The sequence below is a fragment of the Drosophila mojavensis genome, unplaced genomic scaffold (genome assembly GCF_018153725.1).
Source record: "Drosophila mojavensis isolate 15081-1352.22 unplaced genomic scaffold, ASM1815372v1 contig_80, whole genome shotgun sequence".
Classification (NCBI taxonomy): domain Eukaryota; kingdom Metazoa; phylum Arthropoda; class Insecta; order Diptera; family Drosophilidae; genus Drosophila; species Drosophila mojavensis.
The window spans coordinates 2,248,242-2,265,011 of record NW_025318906.1 but is presented as its reverse complement, the minus strand read 5'-3'; the positions used below and the strand labels follow the sequence as shown (position 1 = coordinate 2,265,011).

Sequence of the window (16,770 nt, the reverse complement as noted above, 5' to 3'; positions counted from 1 at the left end):
GTTCCATTTGCTAGATCCTTTATTGAGCTCCTTTCTCCTTTTAGATTCAGATAAATCTATTATCCGCATATATAAACCCCCTCCTTGAACCTTGAACGAGTGTTAAGCAGTCGTTGCTACGCGACTTGTGCAACATTCTTGCTTAATATTAATAACAACGTGCCGCAGCATAATGATCAACATCTTCATTAGCAACAACTTCATCATCGGCCTCTTCATCAGCATTGGAATAGCTAATAAGTTTTGTGACAAACGTTTTGATGGCTCGCTCACTCGGAAATAAAAGCGGCGCCAACGGCCACAGCCCATTCGAAACTCCTCGTTGAAGACCCTGTTTCAGACGCCCCATGGTGTACGCCTTTTGATTGAATACGTTCCATGCCCCGCCCCGAAATTGAAGATGAGGGAGAAATTGAAGATGAGGCGACTTTAAGAGAATGCACTTAAAAGGCAATTAGTTAAAGACTAAATGAACTATGTAATTCAATTTGGACTGAAATGAATGTTTAATGGTAGGGGAAGAAATCCCTAAAATGCTGCAAGAAATACCAAGTTCATCAAATGAATGATATTTTCTTAATAGGGGGAAGACAATTTAGTTTTGATCTGTTTCATAGTTAATGAAGTTGATGTAGTTATGATGCTATCGGAATATATGCCTTTTTATAGGCATATCTTAATATACCTTAACTAAGATATATCTTTAAATAAGCTAAATAGATCTACAAACTTAACAAATAAAAACTTCAATTAAACAGTAAAGTTCTGTAAAGTTTTTCGTTCTCCACAATTGACTAGAAGTTTCTATATTTGCCAAGAAAAAAGCTGAACCCTCCTTTATCGCTGAGTTCCCCCCATCAAGTTTATTCCCTTTAGGGTAGGTCGTAGAGCGTTGCTAACTGTCTTAAAAGCGTAAGCTCCTTTTGCAACACTGTTGCACACATGCATTAATGACCCTTTTGTCATTGCCAAATCCACCCTATTTTTGCATTATTTAGTCGTATATAGTCGTCTATATGCATGTTAATTTCTATATGCCCTTACCTTTCAGTTGACCCCCAAGAAACGGTCTGCTTTTTTAACTGATGATGAATCATACGCCCACTCAAACCAGTCGAGCTATGAAAACTACCACCACACTATATATGCATATATATATTATATAAATATATATGTATATAAGACCCATGTACCCCTTGATAAATTTAAAAAAAAAAAAAAAGAGTGCAATGCAATTAATTTTTCGCGAATTCACGAACGAGGGCTAAATTCGTATCCCTTGTCAGCCTGCTGCTGATGTTGTTCAAGTGACGTTTAGTGTTTGCCAAGAACTTGGATGGCTCGTCTCTATGTAGATCACCCCCTAGAAACTGCTGTCAACCCTCTGCTGGGCACATCTGCAAAATATTCCCATTTTTTTTGTTATGTTGCTATCTGTCCATCTCTTGCTCGCACTTGAATTCGAACTCGAACTCAAACTCCCAACTGCCACTTCAACCCGACTCCAGTTCCTAGTTCCAGTTCCGTTTGATGTTTGCTGCCGTCGCGGTTCATTAAATTAAAAACAGCCAATTCGTTGCCAAAGCAATACATCAAAAACCGTTGCAATTGATGGACAGAGAAAACGGGTGTGTGCGTGTGCGTGAGTGTGACAGACAGTTTGAGCCGGTCTCAGCTGATGCTGATGCTGATCTGCCGGTCATAGAACAGCAGTTTCAAGTGGTGTGAGTGGAGCCATACACAAACACACAGTCAATCGGCTCTCTGCCTGCGGCGAATTCGCCGCCTCTTTGGCTGCTCTCTCACGCTCATGGCCGCTGCACTGCGGCGAGGGTTGTTTTACACTGGACGTTTTTCAGTGTTCCGCCGGCTCTCTGCCCTCCCAGTTTGCATCGGTCGCGCCGTCTGCTACGCTTTTTTATTTCGTTTTCTTTCCCATAGAAATTATAACTTTACCTCTAATTTAAGTAACGCTCGTTTTGGGGGTTTCTACAAACAGTTTTTTATCCGTTTTGGCTTGTACTCAGCAAACATTATGACAACGCTTGGGGACAGCGCCCGAGGCTAAAGCAACGTCGGTTGTTTGTCTGTTTTTTCGCCAACGACAACGACATCGACGTCGCCGCTGCCGTCTCCATTGCTTTTGTGGCGTTGTTTGTATTGCTTTACATGTGACACACACACAGAGACACATATGGTTGCCATGCTTGTGTGCGTATGTGCATATTGTGCTACCGGTTGCTTGCGGTTTGCCTTTTGACCTTTTGTTGTTTTTGTTCGTGCTGTGTAAAGAACTTTCCAAGAAATTACTGCATGCAGATAAACATCAATAAGCAATTGATATATTGACATATTGGAACTATTGAAATGGTAAGATTCTTCCTAATAAATTGAAAAAGTTTTTTTTTTATGCTCACTAAGCGAAAAAACTTTGAAGTTTCATTTGCAGCCATAAAATGTCCTTAGAATTTACCCTACCCGAAAAATGTACTTCTGATGGAAATTTTTGGTACTTATTTTTGTTTTTATTTCTTTAAAAGACAAATGCCTTATTAAAGTAACGTTTTTAAGCCACCTTTGTCCTTCCATTAGCTTCTTTGCTATTCATGAAAATTGGAAGCTTAACTGGACTTATAAGAATATATTTCCATAGTTCTTAAGCTTTTTTAATCCATATTTCTCTCAAAATTTCAACCCCTATACATATAATAAAAAAATTTCTGAAAAATAACTGCTTTAGAAATTTTGAAAGATTTCTATTTCTATTGTATTTCTGCTATTATGCAGCCTCTTCTATAAGCCCTCTTATAAATTACCATCCATAAGAAAATATGCTTACAATTAGATTGACAGCTGATTGGCACAATCCATTGCTGTCCCCCTTTCAAGACCATCTAGACATTTACCACCCGCTATGCAATCTGCATGTTAATTATTAATAAGCTGGCTTGAAACATTTTCTAAGGAATCGCCCCTTCTCCACACTCCAATTACAAATCTATCAGTAAAATATTTTGGCACACTCGAAGCTTCGACCCCATCCACTTTAATAAACTGCACCCCCCAACCGCTGAGTATGTGTGTGTGTGTGTTTGTGGGGTGGCTTGTCCAGGGATTATAGCGGGTGCAAACATTTCGCTGATCCACTCCGGTGGCCACCCTCTGATTCAGTTTTTTATACGAAGCGACTGCCCGCCCCCATCAGGCTTAAGACTTATTGTTGTTTTGGTTGTTGGCATTGAGCCTGGCACGAGTGCAACATGTTGCCGGGATTTGTTTTGTTAATTTCTACAACCCTAAATCATCAACGTGTTTGAATACTCGCTCAGCAAATTTAAATGGGAGCGTATGCGGTTAAGTTAAGTTTTCTATAAGTTATGGTAGTATTTTTAGAGAAAAAGAAGAGGAGTTTAGTTATATGTGCCTTTTATATAGATAAATATATATTCTGCTTTGTCCTTGAATGAAAATTAGTAATTGTTATATTGTTCTGTCATCCCTCATCATCTCTTTTTTTTTTGAACGAGTATATCATAGTTGGTTATGACACGCTTTGAGCAGCTTACTGTTTTACCTTTGCATTTTGTGTCACCCTAATATGCCCTGACGTGTGTCATTGACTAATTAAATTTTATGCGAAATTGAATTGAATTTGAGCTATTTTTAAACCCCTATGCCTAATTGGAAAAATGCATGCTAGATTTTTCTCTTTTTTATGATGGTCACCCTTACATACCTAGTCATGTGTCGTTGAGTAATTGAAACTAATGAAAATATATTTTAAAATCAGCCTTGAAAAAATATGCTTGTCTTTTAATTTATTTTTTTAAATTTTTGGGCCACCCTAACTATCTAATCGTATTTTGTTAGCATATAGAAATATTTGTAATACCCAATATCTGTCTAAAGGAGTATTTGAGCCACCCTAAATTAACTCTATTTAACTATTTGTAAATATAGTTTGTATTTGAGCTAACTCTAAATCGTAAACGAGTATTAGCTAGTTGGCTAAGCTCGTTTATTAAATTTCTCTAATAATATTTGTCCAATTTGTAGCCAGACTAAACCACCCTAAAGAAGAACTGCATTGGACAGTTGCCTAGGCCCGTTTCTTACAATCACATTTCGTTCTATGACAATTTTTTTGGGCCACCCTAACTCACCTAGTCCGGTGTCATTGACTAATTGAGACTTATGGAAATTTGTGTTGTTTTTCTCTTTTTCTTAGCTTTTCCAGGCTTTATTCGTGGCTTTTAATTAATAAGCAAAAGTCCGGTTCGATTTTATGAGTTTATCAATGGACACAGCATAGGCTGGACTCCCCCAAAAAGCGCACACAAACATGCCCCAGCTCCACAGTTGCCCCCCTTTTCGGCTAGGCTCTGCTTTTTTATGAGCAAAAATTCACAATGAATATTTATGCGCCACAGTTTGTGGGGGTCTCTCGCTTTTGTTGTTGTTGTGGGTGCAGTGGCAGTGGCCAACAGCTGTTGACAGCCGCACCAGTTGCCCAAAATAGCATTTCTTAAGAAGGAGGGGGGAGTGGTGAGTGGGGAGCACAAACAGTGCCGCCACCACGCCTGCTGTTTGGGCTCTAATTTTATTAACACGTTCATCATTCTATGCCACTGCCACACAGCCAGCAGCACAAGGCGCAAGGCGCAAGGCACAAGGCACAAGTGGCGCCTTCGATGGCAGCCGCCCCTCTCCGCCTGCCCCACACTACCCTTGACAGCACTTGTCTGGGTGCTGGGTGCTGGGAGCGCCAAAGGAGGCGGACGGCAATCAGTCTGCCACAGCAGTCGCGTTTGCCCATTTGGCGCCTGATTTCTGGCACGAGATGAAGATGACGAGCTATGCAGCGGCAGGGGTGGGGGCAGTCATGAAAGCGCTGTAGTAGGGGTAGTTATAAGAGGCGGCTCCAGCTAGCTACCGAATTTTGTGTCGGCAGCATTTTAATATTGTATTATGTTTCGCCCGATGCCAGGGCGAATTAATAAAAATTATTGCATATATATTTTGTAATTCAGTAAGCGAGCTTCAGCTTTATTGCGGCAAAGTGGGCGGGGATGGGGGTGGGGGCTGGCTGTGGATGTGGGTTTTGGTTTTAGCTTTGGATTTCCGCCCCTTCCTTCCGCTCTGTTCCGTCTGTTGTTTTCGCGCGTGCTGCTGCCTTTTTATTGTCATTCCCAAGCAGACGCTATAGAAAACATAGGGTATAACAATGAGAAAACTTCACATATAAGCAAAAACAATTTGCCGTATTATAAGGAAAAAGTTGATACATTTTTGATTAGCATATAAAGTGGAATGAACTGAGGAGAGTGAATAAAGTGACAGAGATAGAAGAGGAAAGAGAAAGGGAAAGAGAAAGCGAAAGTGTAGCAGAAGAAGAGTTAATCTTACCACAGGGTATACAAAGAGTCCTTTATATATTTATAGACAAATATTTGTCTTATATCAAAGGCATTCTTTAGGCCTAGCATGGAATGTTGCTTCCCACTCGAGGAGTTTCCTTTGAGGTATTCGCAATATTTATTTTAATACAAAGCAAAATTTCGAAGGTATTCCAGAGAGTGTGAGTGGGGGGCTTTCTCTGTTACCTCTGTTCTGAAAAGGGGATGTACTTGTAAATTCTCAAGAGCTGTTGAAGCTTGTATTCATTAAACTCAACTTTGAGATAGGGTTTTATAATTTTATTTATGTTTAATATTAAATAGCATAACTTGGAAAACTACTTGAATGAAAAGTGTATATCTTCCATACTGACTCTTATAGAGCTAATATGATTTGATTCTCTTCTGAAAACATTTTTTTCCTAGAGAACTTAGTTTCCTAACTGCATCATCTATGCAAACTGATATTTGACAATCGAATTCTGAGATATCCTAGTGAAAAAAAAAAATATGATATATGATATAACTATATTCGAGTCTTAGAATATACATCACCTTTTGTTTGCACAAGGATATCTCAGAGTTTAGACACAATATTTCTAATAATATTTTTCTAAATATTTCCTTGAAGTGCTTCAGTACTTTAATTGGAATTCAGGCTAAGCTCAAGTTCAAAAATATTTACCTAAAACTAGTTTCATTCGCTTTAAATGAACTTTGATGCACGAGGAAGTGTTTAAGCAGTAAATGCTGTTTGTTGTCTATGGACAAAGTCGTGCTTGATATTAAACAAATTTGTTTTGTATACATGCATATATGTATATCTAGCTATATAGCTATCTAGCTATCATCCAGTCAAGCTCCAATCTTGTTTGTTTACTCATTTCTGTACCCCCTAACCGCGTCTCATAAGCAGCTCAATTTGATTTGCACTCGAAGCTGTGTTGTCATTCATTATATTTGCACTAAAACCAAAACGATTTATTACAAACGCTTGGCGCTCAGCCACTTCTAGCAAAGTATCTGTATCTCTAGCTGGCAATGTGTTTGTATCTGTATCTTTAGCTGTTGATGTAGCTGTAGCTGTAGCTGTAGCTGTTGCTGTAGCTGTGTGAGCTGTCGTCAGTTGGATGAAAACGTCGTGATGTTACTTTTTATCGATTACATTTCACGCCAAAAGCGCAACAGCCAAAGGGCGAGGGGGGCGTGTGGGGCCACTGGCTGCCGGTTGTTGACTCTGTTGATTTATTGTTGCATGCAACAGAGTACACACACACACACACACCCATACACAGCTCCCTCTCGCTCAGCTGCTGTTCCGCATTCTCGCAGCGAAGTTTTTTGATGCCATTTAGAGCTTTGCAGTCTAGTCGAATGGGGGATGGGGTGGGGATTGGTGGTTTAGGGGGTGTCGTGTAAGGTCGGCTCTTTCTTTGTGTCTGGTTCACGTCGTCTTGCATCTCTCTCCCGCATTTCAATTTCATTTAGACTCACCCACACCCACACCCACACAGACACAGACTAGCCAACCCTCTGCATACCCTGTATTATCTTTTCTTTTTTGTCACTTTCCATCAGCTGTCGGCGTTGATTGTCTCCGTGATATCTGGCAATTAAATTGTCTCTCTTAATCATTGGCCAACTGCACTAATTTATTGTGTTTAATTACTTAAGCATTTCGTTTAATGTATATATAATATGTATATCTATATAAACACCCTCCCCCACCCCAAACTCTTGCCTCTTTTTCAATGCACTTTTCCAGAGCCAATGCGGGTCGCCAACGTTCGAGAAGGAGCTGCGCGAGCAAATCGAAAAGTAAGTTACATTATCATTGTTCATCGTACTGATGTATGTGTGTGTGTGTTTCGCATGTGTGTGTGTATATACATTTAAATTGATTTCCTTATCTATTACACCAATTACACTATTCTATGTGGGATGTCTCTGTGCATCCCCCAGGGTCACTTTTTTGTTAGTTTCCATTAGTTCTGAAGCTGTCTTCCAGTCTAGACTGACCTGACTTATTAGCTACATATGAAATAACTCAGATTTAAAGCTGTACTCCCGTGTCAGTTGAGTCTTAAGTGCATATAACATCAGAACTTAGCTATGCAACTGTCTTCCGGTATTACTTTTTTGCCCCTATCTCAATCTGAAATTGCTTAGCTCATTACCTAGTCTGGTAATGTGGCTAATTATCACTAATTATACGTACGAGCCCAGCTGTCCTCCAGGGTCACTTTTTACCTCAATTCTATGTCTCATTGCCTTCCAGTCTAAACTTATTTAGCATATTATTTATTATTATTATCAGCCAGTCATAAGTATAGAGCTTTATTTTAAAACATTTAAATATATATTTTAAAGCTGTCCAGGTTTACTTTTTTTGCATTCAAACTCCCAACTGCGATTACTAGTTAAAGTTAAAGTCATGATTTTTCATGATGTATCATGTAATTTATTATAAAATGCACTCCAAATTTATCCTTCAAGTTCCATTTTCTTGTCTTCCAAGCTCAACTCAACTATCTTCGAATAGTTTTAGACACTCCCATATGATTCGCTTTGCAAATAAGCTCCATGCTCACTTTATACCCTGAACATAATCTTTGCATTGCAGGGCAAGTCAAGTGGAATGTAGGCTAAGTATTTCTGAAACACTTAAGTGTATTGTAATTGTTCCGCCTAGCATTGCTTATCTATGGGGTTTATCAGAGGTTTTTAGCTCTTGAATATAGTTCAAAAGAGCTGAAGCATAGCAACAGTCAGTTGATAGTAGAACACTAGACTACAAAATATGAGAGATTGAGAACGACAGAGCTAGACAGAGGTTCAAATATATAATATATTTATGTTTCAGCTAGATAATAGAAGTAGTTCTTAGATAAGTAGAAGAAACATAAGATACCCCGCAAGGGAAGTTATTAAGTTGTCGGAAGTTCAAAGTTCGCAAACTGAAGAAATGGCAAATATCACAAGAAAATATATATAGAACATATAACAAAAGATAATGGAAGTGCTTTATAGGAAAAGGAAGTAATAAAGATAATAAAGAAGAATTATAAAGAGCGGCTCCAACTATTAACTAACTTATCTTGATAGAACTAGTATAGATACAGAATATAATATAAATATATTCTTTAAAATACAATCAGATAATTATACAAATAATATATATGCTAAAAATTTAGGTGCCTCAACTGCTTAGGACTAGGTTAACAATTACTTAGGAAAACTTTCAGCATGGACAAATAATATATTAGAGAATTATGTAAATATTATACGTAAATATTTACGAGCGCTGCCAGAAAGGAGAATTGCCCGAAATGTTTTATGCATTCCATTTTGGTTGGAGCGAAAAACGAAATTATAATTCAAATGTTGGCCAGGGACAGCACTGGGCAAATGTGTGTGTGTGTGTGTGTGTGTGTGTGTGGAAAGGGGTTTACTTTGGCCATGTTCTTTGTGGATTTTCCGCTACATAATTATGCAATTTTTGAAAGAGTTTCTTTGCGCCTAGCGCTGGCCAAGCAGCCGGAGCAGACGTTAAATATATTTCATACCAAATTCGTGACCAAGAACGCCTTCAACGACTTACGCAACAAGAAGCCAGCGCGCGCGAGGGAGAGAGAGAGAGAAAGAGTGAGGGAGCACTATGGGTAGCTCGTAGACTTGGCCAAAGTTAACGGCACTGAATGCAATTTTCCAAATTACTGAGCCAACTCAAGCAAAGCGAATGGCTTGGCCAAGCTGCAAGAGGCAGGGGGAGAGGGAGGAGGGGGCGGGAGCAGCAGTTGGAGCAGCTTGGCAATCAGGAAGCATTTATTTGCAGTCAGCAGGGCCTGGGTCTTGGCCATTAGAAACATGCCTATGCCTAGACGCGGCCATCAATCAGTCAGCCGCAGCCACAGTCGCAGCTGCAGCAGCAGCAGCAAAAACAGCAGCAGCTGTCCGTCCCTCTGTCCGTGGCAATGTCCGTCCCTTCGTTCTTGCTTTGTATTCCGGTTCAAAAGCTAATTACGCCAATTTTCAATTCGCGCTCAACTTTGATTTTCACACATACATAAGCATAGACATACGTATACATACACACACACACACACACACTTGCAACTTGTTATTTTTCTACCATTTCATACAACATTTATTTATTTATGTCTTTTTCTTTTTGTTTTTGTTTTCTGTCTCTCTCTCTGTCTACACCTTTGCTTGCCCGCTTCTCCATACGCTGTCTCTTTCACACCAACAACAACACTTCCGCTTGCAGCATGAATCGCATTATGAAATCCAAAGAACGCAAACAACTGCAAACATGTCGGGATCACAAGGCCCTGCAGGTACGTACCCCACATATACACATATATACATCTCGATTGGGGGGAGGTAGGGTTGGTTATTGCGATTGCTAATGTTGTGCTTTATGCGCTGTAGCAACAGCTGCGAGGGCTGGCATGAAAGTTATGAGAACTCGACTAAAACTTGAATAGCAAAAAGTATAAAATAAAATCAAATTGTTTATCAAGTCGAGTACACTTTGCTTACTAATGAAGCTGCCCTCGTTCATATTCATAACTAAATTATTATACAATTTATAAAGTATCTGAAATCAAAACATTTGAAACAGCTTTACCCTAAATTGTATTTCTCTGTTACAACAATTAACAAACTGTTTGAACCACCCACGCGCAATGCGCAGCATGTGGAAAATACAATTTGCACTCTGCGACCAAAGAGTTTTTCTTTTCAGTTTTCTTCGCTCCGCTTTTTCCTCTCTTTTTTTTTTAAGTTCAAGCTGTGATGTTGGGGAAGTTGTGGAGTTTTCTTAGGGGGCGCTTCAAGCCGACTGTCTGTCTGCTAAGACGGCCAGTTGCTATCGAAGACGTAGACGAAGTCTCAACGAAGTCATAAATAAACGCATAAATTCATTTTTAAGAACAATGTCTCCCCTCGCTACCATTTCGTGCATACAAATTGTCGCTTATCTGGGCCGAGGCTGCGAAGTTGAGAAAACTGAGACTACGCGCTGAAATTGTTTTTTTTTTTTTCGCCAGACATATTGTTTTCGAATACCCTGTAAAGTTGATGAGAAATGACTGAAGGAAGTATTTTGCGGCAAATAGGCGGCACATGGGCTCTACTTTATTAAGTATACATATATATCAAGAGCATATACTTTCTATCACGTTTCGTTGAGTTTATCTTTAAAATTTAAAGATTTATATTTCTTTAAAATGCCAAAATATCGATAATTATCGATAAATATGCTATACAGCTCTATCTGTAGCAACATAATTCTTCGTCTTAAGTTTTTTGAAGAGTTTTTCACTGAGTGAACTAAATCGATTTTTATCGATAAGTGTCATTTCCGTTAGCTTATCTAAAATCATTTCAAGTTTCCTCAAAATTTTAGAATTCTAGAATGTCAGCCTAACAAATCAAAGTATAGGTACATTTATATAAAAACTCCTATCGATTTATTGGGTAACGTTGAGTCTGTTACTTCCTTCGCTCCCTCTCTCTCTCTCTTTCTCTCCTCCTCTCATTGTCGCACACTCACTTGCTTTATTTCCTTAGCTTCTGCGTCTCTTGCTTACATTTTTTTCATTTTAGGAAATTGATTGAGCGTTTGCATTAGAGACGCTTCACTGCGCTCCACTGCGGCATCTTTTCATTGCCCAACAGGCGAGAGAGGCGCCCAGCCACTCCCCCTCCCCCTCCCCTACGCAGTGGGTGGCTGTTAAGATTTTATACGAAATTGTTTCTCTGCGCATTCGGTGCTAACTGACATTGGCTAAGCTTCAAGTCGAGTAAATTTGGTTTTCTTTTGTTAAAGCGACTCTAATGAAGCCCAAGGCTTTTCACACTCACGAACTCTCGAATCGACGAGTTGCAGTGACCTTCGAGGCAGTTAACAAGAGCTGGTCAAACCCAAATGGGCGGGGCACTCGGGGTCTCTTTGTGGGTTTATTCGATTGCATGTAAGTCGTTCATTTAGCACTTTTGAGTTGACTGTCAGCCGGAGTGCTGCCACGATCGATGGGCGACCCTCGTCAATGCAAGTGCCACTGGGAGTCGGGGGAGATCTCTACCCGAGATGTGAGACTAGGAGTTACCAATTTAATTGAACTATAAAATCGAGCTGGAAACACATAAACTGCCTCATGAATAAAACGAACCTTGATCTAAATTGAACTATAAATTGAAATTAGTTTAGACAAGGCTCTAACCTTGACTATAATTGTCGAGAGTCTGTCTTAGGGCGGATCAAAATGGCCAACGCATCACTGATAAGCTAAGCTTTATGACTGAGCCAACCTTGAAGAGGATTATCTTGCCTGTTTAACCAACTAATGAAATTTAATACTGATTCGGCCAAGGGCAAGATATTTCTTCCGTTTGTGATATGAGCATCAAATTAGAGGAAGATGGGAAGCTTCAGCTTAGCTCTTGAGAAATGAATCCAGAGAAAACAAAACTGATTTTGAATCCAACAATATATTTCGGATAGACACTTAAACTATGACTTCATATGCAGAACAGACGTCTTAGATCTCAGCCTTACGTCAAGTCACTGACATAAGCCTGAGTACCATCAAGAGGAAAATGAGATTCCATTTGAGAAAACTCAATAGTTGAGCCTGTACTAAATAACTCTTTTCCGTAATTCTACTGCTCTATCCCAAGTTTTTCACATCTAATAAGCCTTCGTCTCTCTCTCTCTCTCTCTCTCTCTCACTCTTCCCATAGACACGCTTTGCACGGCAGGAGAGTCTGCTGCATACGATGCAGCAGGAGAATCGAGCATTGCTCACACGAATACGACAGTACGAGCACTGCCTGGATGATGTGATGCGCAAGGTGGTGGACGCCATTGTGGCCGAGGATAATCTGAGGGAGGAGGTGAGCATGCTGAAGAGTCGCGTGCGCGATCTGGAGGCACAGAATGCAGCACTGTCGGCGAGTCCGGTCAAGGGGCGTGACGAGGGCTACTGCACGATGAGCAGCGGACAGCCGCAGCCGTCGAATGGGCATTTGGAAGGACTGCCCGAGGAGCCGGAGCAGTGGCTGCTGCCAGCCGAGCCCTGCTCAACCGAAATGGAAGACTGGAGCATGTCGCAGGAGGAGCTGGCTGTGATAACCTTCGACGATGAGCGCGATCGCCAACAGCTGCAGCTGCAGCGGCGCAAACGGGAGCACGACTGGCTCTGGCCCTCGAGCGACTTCATCAATTCGACGACCGTGGAGACGGACGACTCTGTCGCCGATGGCATTGCCCAGCTGCTGCAGCAGAAGGTCAGTTGGGTCTTGAGTTCACTGTCAACTTAATCTTTAACTTATTTTCCGCCCACTGCAGCTTGTCTACTCGGAGGATGAGGAGGTTGCCTGCACGGACTTTACCAACGACTTCTATAAGCTCGTCAACATACGCCCCAACTCCTCGCGCAGCCTCTTCTCATATCTGGAAGGCGAGACTGATGATGAGGACGACGAGGATGAGGAGGACGAGCAGGACTCCAGCATGTCGGAGAGCCAGATTAAGCAGCGTGTCAGTCCGACGCCCAGCGAGGCGGGACGTGCCCAGCTGACGAGCTGCTCCTCCAGCGAAACCGATGAGCACTCTGTGGCACCTCCCCCGCCGCTACAACCGGAAGCGGAGGCGGCGCATGCGGAGGAGGAGGAAGAGGAGCATGACTACGCTGTCATTGAGGAATGCCGAAGACGTGTGAGCGACATCGAGATCGAGGATGTGCCCCTGGTGAAGAACTCGTCTCCTGCTCTCAACGAACAGCAGTGCATTGCACAAATCATCAAGACAGAGCTGAGGCGTCCACCCCACGTGCTGGTCAAGTCCAAGTCGGTGCTGGAGGAGCAGGAGCCCAGCTGCATATTGCGTCACAATCAGCGCCGTGAGCTCGAGTCTAGCGTGGTGCGCAGCGACAGCATCAGCTGCGCGATGATGGCCAAAATGGCCAAGGAGACGCCCCCATCGCCAGCAATGGTATCCAAGCTAAAGGAGCGACTGCTGCAGCGCCACGCTCCAAATCCAACTGGCAACTCCTGGCGGCGCAGCAATGGCTGGAAGCGTGTCACCTCGCCAGTTGCCGGATCAGCCAAAAAGGTAAGTGCTTCATTGCCCCAATCATGGAATATGAGTTCATGTAGTGAAATCTTTGCAGGAAGCAACAAAGACAACCACGGAGCTGCCAAAGAGCTGCCAGCAAAAGGCGCCGCCCACACGTATACCCACATGCATACACACGACATCAACCACATCCTCCACAAGCTCATCCTGCTCCTCGTCAACGCCTTCGTCGCCCTCGCCGCCAAAGCAGACGCAGAAGCTGACGCAGCAGCAGCAGCAACAACAGAAGCAGCAGGCGAAGCAAACACCGCAGCAGCCATCGCAGCAGCGCAAATCCAAAATTCCTCCACCTGTACCCGTGCGTCGTTCCTATGCCAGCTAAGAGACGCCCCCATCCCCCCTCTAAGCATAATCTCAAACAGAATTCTATAAATTGATAACGACAGAGCGAAGAGCCATCGAGCATTCGCCGTAGATTTAAAGATTTAAAAGACTAAATTGTGATATATATTCAAACTAAAAACCAGAGAAGAGAGCAGAAGCAGCAGGAGAGGGCGTGCATGCACGAATACAACATATTTATATTATATATACACACACCTATATATACATATATACATTTAAGAGTCTTTTGGATAATGTTTACTACAATCGATACAAGGCTCGACGTGCTCTATACAGTTTTGTAGAGCAGCGATCGCAGCTACAAGTTCCCAAATCGCATTTCCAAACTGATCGAAAGAGGATGAGCTCTTCAGTATATATATAAAGTTTATAAGCTGTATAATCTGTATACAATATATATATATTTATATTTGCATGATTTCTATTGGACTAGCCAAAGCTTTGCTCAGCATCTGAGCAAAGTGTCAACAAAAACTAATAAAACTATTAACTATCAGTAAACAGAACTATAAATATATAATAACAAATAGAATATATATATTTAAAAATGTAGTCTTCCGCACAAAATCGAGTGTACTATATATATAGATTTGTAGAACAGTTATAAAACAGTCGCTAAAAATTTGGGTGAAAAACAGAAATCAACAAAAAGGCATATACAGTACATATATATATATATAAAAAGATACAGATACAGTAGATAGATATATACCGTGTATGGTATATATGGTTTCCGAGCGATTACAATAAAGTGTATATAGATACATAATATATATAGGCATACAGCTCTTCTTCTACTCTCTAGTTAGTCTCTTTAAGTAGCAACCGAACTCTGGTTCGGTCCTTGCAATCACATCCTAAGTACGAGTTATATATATATATATAGTATAGAGCATATACAACCTATAGCAAACGCACTACGCTCGACGGAAAACAAAATTGAGAAGTTCTAAATTTAAGCTCGTATAAAACATTATAAATGTATTTTCTTAGCGTAGCAAGTACAAAATGTAAACAATAAACAAAAAAAGTTACGAAATATAAATTATTAAACCAATGCGAAAATGAGTTTCAATTGCATAAAAGACACTAAACTATACATACGAATAAAATAAAAGAATTAAAAATATATTTTAGCTAAATAAGAGTTAAACATAAAAGAAATATTACAAGAAAACATACAGATTATAAATAACTTAATTATAAGCTAAAATTCTCGCAGACTTTTAAATATTAGGTAGATACACACTTGTTTAGGATCAGCTCCAGGCGTTTTTGTAGCTGGAGAGAGTTTAGACGCAGCTCAGGTTGGCTCAGCCAACAGCTTCTGTATAGCTCGCTATAAGCGCCCTCCAGATACCTGGACACCTGATCGCATGATGGCTCGTCGAAATAGTGCGCTAGTCGTGGCTGCTTGCGCTGCTTGTGTCGCTTGAGGACTCGGCCGTGGTTGGCCTCAAAATTCAGATTGCGACGCACCCTTTTGTACACATCCGTGGAGAGTAGCACATCCACTTGGGGCCTAATCCGACCTATATAGCTGCAGACGAGCTCCACAGAGCTGTCTGGCCAATCCGTTGCACAATAACAGCCATTCAAGGGCAACGGCTCGTTGCCCATCTTGAGCGACTCCAGCAGCGCGTAGTTATCGGGTCGCAGATCGTGCTTCACCACCTGATACGCAATGGATTCATTGCAGTTGAGCGTATGGAATGGCAAGCGACGCGACTGCAACTGCCACATGGTAATGCCCAAGGAGTAAATATCCGAGGCGCTGCTCAGGGGCAACGAACGCAACGCTTCCGGCGACATATAGCGCAATGTGCCCTTGACACTGCTCTGCTCATCGCCCAAGCGAATGGAACTGCCAAAGTCACAGAGCTTGCAGATGTAGCGACGCTTGGACTGCTCCAGTCTACCAAATCCTGTCTGCTTGGTGCCCAGGGCAACCAACACATTTGGAGGCTTCACATCCAGATGCAGCACCTGCTGGCAATGACAGTATCGCAGCGCAGCGAGAATATCAAGGGTTATGCTGCAAGAATACAAATTACTATAAGATCTACATGGATGATCCATCACAGCTTACAACACTCTGTGCAGCAGCGGCAGCGCAAGCGTATCCAGCACACGCTGAAGGCACAGCCCACTGGGTCGCTCCATGATGAGCAAACCAAACTCGGGCGTCGATTCCAGCTTAATTAAACGCACAATATTTTTGTGCTTCCAGTTCAAGATGTGCGCCTCATTTTGCAAAGTGGATACGGCGCCGGCTTTAATGATTTTTAAGGCGACAGCATGCTCTGGCAATATAGTACAATTCAAATGACAGAGAACTTAGTACAATTCTGGGAAATACCTCTATATATAGCCTTGAACACCGTACCATAGGCTCCGCGGCCCAAAATTTGACACCTGTTGGACCTTGCTGTAGCTGGCGGACCGTCCTTGAGCAGCTCAATGCGTTTTGGTGTGGTTAGCACCAGTGCATTCTCTCTCTTTAAAAAGGACCTAACAATTAGGTTTTTAATAGGTTTTTTATTTATTTGCAATAAAATTATGTTCTTACATTTTTATATGACGTTTAACGGTGCATTTAGCAGCTGATGAGTATTGAATAGCGTTGCCAGCTTGATAAAATAATAAATTGAAATTGCTGCTTCGCTTTAAAATTTTAGACGTGCTGTCTTCTTTATCTTTATTACCCAACTTTAAAAAATAAAAACTGCTTTTGTTATAGTGAATTTAGTAATATATTTGACGTAGCCAACTTTGGAAGTAAATACTAAACAATTACATTACTCTTTAAATTTAGGCAATTTTTGAATAGAAACTATTTTACTTAGAGTAAACATTCACAATAGTGCTGTTAGTCGGTGCATT

At 41.3% G+C, this 16,770-nt stretch overlaps 2 protein-coding genes across 9 annotated transcripts in view; one reads left to right on the top strand and one right to left on the bottom strand.

Annotated features, from left to right (window-relative positions):
• The window catches only part of LOC6578492 (uncharacterized protein DDB_G0284459), a 65,168-nt gene extending 50,632 nt beyond the window's left edge, over positions 1-14,536 (top strand). For 2 of the 8 annotated variants that reach the window (XM_015163178.3, XM_002004366.4), the window contains 5 exons: positions 7,162-7,214; positions 9,667-9,736; positions 12,147-12,692; positions 12,754-13,518; positions 13,577-14,536. In XM_015163178.3, the coding sequence (XP_015018664.1) occupies positions 7,162-7,214; positions 9,667-9,736; positions 12,147-12,692; positions 12,754-13,518; positions 13,577-13,864 (1,722 nt within the window). In that variant the 3' untranslated portion in view covers positions 13,865-14,536. Of the gene's footprint in view, positions 1-1,854; positions 2,371-7,161; positions 7,215-9,666; positions 9,737-12,146; positions 12,693-12,753; positions 13,519-13,576 lie in introns of those variants that run through there. The other 6 variants (XM_015163177.3, XM_015163176.3, XM_015163179.3 and 3 more) reach the window with 5 other exon arrangements.
• Positions 14,537-14,837: 301 nt separating this feature from the next.
• LOC6578491 (serine/threonine-protein kinase mos) lies at positions 14,838-16,732 on the bottom strand. The gene is made up of 4 exons (XM_002004365.4): positions 16,457-16,732; positions 16,247-16,398; positions 15,977-16,190; positions 14,838-15,922 (listed from the first exon to the last, which is right to left on the bottom strand). Coding segments are annotated over exons 1-4 (1,170 nt in total). The 5' UTR covers positions 16,459-16,732; the 3' UTR covers positions 14,838-15,120.
• Positions 16,733-16,770: the final 38 nt, after the last annotated feature.

Excerpts from the sequence above, each read along its gene's own strand:
- LOC6578491 (XM_002004365.4), bottom strand. Across the intron at positions 16,191-16,246 it reads GTTCAAGGCTATATATAGAG|AGCATGCTGTCGCCTTAAAA; the intron begins GTATTTCCCAGA and ends CTATATTGCCAG. Across the intron at positions 15,923-15,976 it reads CCGCTGCTGCACAGAGTGTT|CATAACCCTTGATATTCTCG; the intron begins GTAAGCTGTGAT and ends GTATTCTTGCAG.